Below are 4,551 nucleotides of genomic sequence, written 5' to 3' on the forward strand. Positions count from 1 at the left end.
ATTCTTTGGGGGGCATAAGCACTTTTCAAGAGGGGACCTTGGCTCCCTTGGCCCCCCCCTGGGATCACCACTGGTTAGTTGACTGATTGCATGTTTGGATTCCCACTKGTTTTGGATGCTGTTTAGCTGGAAGAGTTTTTGCTCTTACTTTCTAACTTTCAGACAGTTGTTATGATTTTTAGTGTAACCGTGRCAACAAGCAGTCAATAATCATCTCAAAAGTTCAAATATATTTGAACTATGACACTAAATCCCAGAAGTGTTGAAAAGAAGGCTTCTTGGATGGAGAGCAGAGAAAGAGGAAGTTCAATCCAACTCTATCCCATCGTGCACATGGATCACATCCCCTACTCCAACATCTATCTCTCTGCCTGGGTTTCTAACTGTAAGGTCAGATGGAGATTTAAAGAGAAACAGGATAGAGTTTTTCCTGATTTTCTTTTTTTTAATCAAAAACTTTGAAATCAAACTACAGATAAAAATTATATCAACGTGGAATAACTTGCTAAACAGTTTCAATATAAAATGAAACATGTAGATTAATAAATTCTTAATTTTTTATTTGACATTAAGAACAAACATTGAAAACATTTCTTTGTTTTTTGGTTCTCATTTGGACCGWATGATATATTTTTTTGGGATTTTATTAGGCTAGGCAACAGTCAGTATTAAGCTAAAGAAGAAGTTGACACTAGTCATGAATAAAATGTCTCTGGYTTGTGTTTGCAGAGCGGCTCTCTGATCCACCTCCAGCTGGTCCAGTTCCAGCCAGGACTCTGTGAGATCGGATCGGACCAGGAGGAAAACCACATCCTGATYCAGGAGCAGCAGCAGCTGCTGGAGAAACTTCAGGTCCACAAGGACTCACACTCTCTGATCAAGGCGCTCTGCCTTTCTAATGGGGATAAAAGTTATCGATTAATGAGTTAATCTAAAGTTGATTGGTTTTATACATCGACTAATGATTAATTGATAARYGGCCATTTCTTAAAAACCTGAATTTTCTCTGTGATCAAGAGGGTGTTGACCGTTTTTTACACAAAAGGGCAAAATTCTTCATAATATGCTGAATTTTTATAAAGCATATTGTTGAATGTTAATATTTTGTATCAGTTGTACGAAATACTGACTCAATAAACAAATTTGTAGTTTTCTCACCTTATTAATCCTAAAAATATATATATAAAGTAAATCAAAACAAGAACCTCTTAGATCTCTGGATAGAAAAGTGAAACTCGAAAAGAATGAAATCAGAGAAAAGACTTTATTTCCCATAAACAGAGAGATATTAATACAGGAGTACCATCTGTTCCTTGAATGAAYRTTAAAACTTCGYTCCATGAAGTGCATTGACTCACAACAGCCCTTAAAATCAACCTCGCTTTTAGCATCATGTTGTTTTTCCTTATTGTGTTACAATTTCTCTCTATTATTCTCTCCGCTTATCTTTCATCACATATCCTCACTTTCCTATCACATAAGTAAGTTTTTAGTCAACCGTATTAAGTGCATTTTGAACGCACACCTGTCTCTGCTGTTCTAGTCTGGCCGCCATCTTTATTTCTTTCTAAGAACGGCTCCGGTTAATGATGACCAGCGGTGCCCTCTGCTGGATGGCGGTCAAACTACAGCATTAAAATCTAAAAACGGAGGTTATTAGTTAAGGAATTAGGACTAATTTTAATATAGTAAACCATTAATCAATAATTACTTGTTAACATTCCTACTATCTATTGATATGTTAATATGTTATTGCAGAAGCATGAGCCTGAAGTGTTGACTATGGTGGAAAAGAAACACCAGGAGAAACTGAGGATGAGGAGGAGGGATGGAAGGAGGAAGCAGAAGGAAGAGGAGGAGTTGACTGAGGCGATGAAGGCTTCTCTGAGGGAGGGATGGTCGCTGCTTCTCCGACTGCTGGAGAGACGACTGGACGTCCTGAAGCAGGCTTCAGATTTCTTCTGCCAAGCGATGGAGGTGAAGAGGGATGAAGAGGAGGGTCTTATAGAGACAGTAACTAAAAAAAACTAAAAAAAAACAAGGCTCACAATGTGCTGAAAACATTAAAATATGCTCCATTAGACATCAGGAATAATGTTAGAAAATAAGAACAGAGAGTTGCCTTTAATGTCTTTAACTGCAGTTTTTTCTTTAATTTAGTTTACGTATCTTTTCTTTTTTGCTTAATTAAATAATTATATAAAAATTGCATTTTATTTTTACTCATATCTTTCAGTTTAATGTAACAAAAGTCCTCACAGAAACAGAAGACGTCTTTGAGGGGGTGAAAACTTCAGATACTGTGACCTTCCTCTGCAGTTAGCCAGCAGGGCTGAAGGTCGTTTGGTTCAGTCACACATTCCTCSGTCCTGAACCGGTTTTGGTTCTGAACCGCTTTCATTGGCTGGCTGCACACCTTTTCACCAGAAACACCTGCTGCTGTCTGGAACATTTTGCAGCCACAGATAATCAGGAAAGCCTGGACAGCTGGAATAATCCTGGAGATTAGATCGTTTTACTGCTCTGCTGTTCACTAAGGTCAACATGGGTAGCATTTAAACTGTAAAAACATGCAGCTGAATTTAAAAAGCTAAAGCTAATGAAAACATTTCTTTCTTTTTATTGTTTATATGTCACATCATATAGTGATTTATTTTCCATAGGCATTGTTTGAGAAGTTTCAGACATTAAATGAAACATGAAAAATGAGGCATTTGAATGAGTTTTGAAAGTAATATTATTTTTTAGGATTTTATTATCACATYCAAACTCAATGTTCTGACAACAGGAACCACTTCTTCCAGCACAGACTTCTCTGACTTGGATGAGAATAAGCATTGCTGATGTAATTATTTTTCAGATAATTACACCAATTATGGGGGAAATGACTCATCACTAATATCTCAATCAGACAAGCTAACAGATTTGAACCAAAAACAACAAAAACAAACCATTTTCCTTATCCCCACTGTTTTTTGATGGATTAATTCACATAAAAGCTAATTATTTTTCTGCTGACAGTTTCTATTCTGTACATTATTTTTACACCCTTTTAAGTCCCACAAGGCTCCATTCTCAGACCCTTTTCTCTTCATCTAATCAAATAGTGATTTGATATTCGTTCTGAAAATAAACCAAAACATAAATAATAAGGTTTATACCTGTCTGACTCCTGTGCTTCTCTCTGTCTGCAGTTTGCCATTGGCATCGAAGGATTAGAGGATCTCCAGATTAAAAATGAAGACAAACTGAATGATGTTCAGGTCTCCTATGACTTCATGAGGAAAGGTATCAGAGCTCATGTTAGTTTTACTAATCTGAAAACGTGACTCRATTAGGTATTATTTCTGACATCTAATTTGATGTTTTTGTAGCTTCAAGTGTTGATAAATGTCTAGTAAAGCAACTTTAGTTGTTTTAACAGATTAATCTGGTTTATTTTTGACAGAGATGATGATGATTTCTATGTTGACCTGCAGATCTTCTGGGAAAGTCGCTGCAGGTTTTAACCAGCAGCAGCATCCTGCTGCAAAGACTCAGACAGCTGCAGAGGACCGAGGCCCTCCAGAGGAGAGGAAGAGTACTGCAGGGTGATGAAGAAGATGWGGAGGAGGTCAGAGTTCAACAGTACTGTTTGCAGGATGTCTTTTGATCACCATGTTGTCATTTATCAGCCAACAAGACACAGAATGAATCAGCCATTTTCTCAGTTTGCTGTTTGATCTCACTGATGTTGATGCTTCTCCCCAGAGTTCCCAGYACAGCAGAGGCCCAGTGCTGAGACTGGAGCAACTGGTGGAGGACCTGCAGGACCGAAGGCGGAGGGCCGACCAGGCTTTCAGACTGCAGCTGCAGCAGGCAGAAGTGGTTMTCAACACGAGRGAAGAGTCCAAAGCAAAAGCAAGTCTTGATGTTAGATCATCACTTTTGTTTTTATTGATCGTTATAAATCAGTTCACTTCCTTTTGATGTTCTGTCAGCTGATTTCTGCAGAATTCATGTTTTAACCTGTGAAAAWCTGGAAGAAAAAGAAKAAATGTTCATTAATTTCTCACCAKCCCTGTTTAGTCTGCTTTAATCAAACTCTGGTYCAACTAAAAACCTCTGTCTCGTTTTGGTTGAAGTGAACTCTGGTGCAGTTTRAAYGYACAGCGCTCCAAAAGCTGGAAGCARACTATAGCACAGGGCATTCTGTTTAGTTCCACTAAAGGGTTTGGTTCATTTGACATGGTGCAGTGTGAAAGTGAACCGCACCAGTTAAAAATGRAACAAATACTGCAATTGTGGTCTCAAATTGACCTGAATCTACCAGACTATGAGGTGTGAAAACAGCCTAAATCTTTGATTTCAGATGCAGATCTGCTTTCACTGATARATAACTCCAAAAATCCACTGTTTGTCGCATCTTTCCCTGTGAATCAGCAGCTGTTCCTTTTGTTCCCCACAACYTTTCTGATCAGTTTTTATTATTATTTTACCACAGAACCAGAGTCTACTGAACCAGAACCTGCAGTTTGGATCGACATCAGACCAAACCAAAGATCTGGGGTT

At 38.2% G+C, this 4,551-nt stretch overlaps 1 protein-coding gene across 1 annotated transcript in view; it reads left to right on the forward strand.

Moving 5' to 3' along the window:
• The window catches only part of ccdc141 (coiled-coil domain containing 141), a 6,873-nt gene extending 2,344 nt beyond the window's left edge, over nt 1-4,529 (forward strand). The window contains exons 2-6 of the mRNA XM_008404133.2: nt 730-852; nt 1,759-1,977; nt 3,195-3,288; nt 3,480-3,613; nt 3,751-4,529. Coding sequence (XP_008402355.1) covers nt 730-852; nt 1,759-1,977; nt 3,195-3,288; nt 3,480-3,613; nt 3,751-3,969 — 789 coding nt within the window. The 3' untranslated portion in view covers nt 3,970-4,529. The remainder of the gene's footprint in view (nt 1-729; nt 853-1,758; nt 1,978-3,194; nt 3,289-3,479; nt 3,614-3,750) is intronic.
• Nucleotides 4,530-4,551: the final 22 nt, after the last annotated feature.

Source organism: Poecilia reticulata, linkage group LG2 (assembly GCF_000633615.1).
Source record: "Poecilia reticulata strain Guanapo linkage group LG2, Guppy_female_1.0+MT, whole genome shotgun sequence".
Classification (NCBI taxonomy): Eukaryota; Metazoa; Chordata; class Actinopteri; order Cyprinodontiformes; family Poeciliidae; genus Poecilia; species Poecilia reticulata.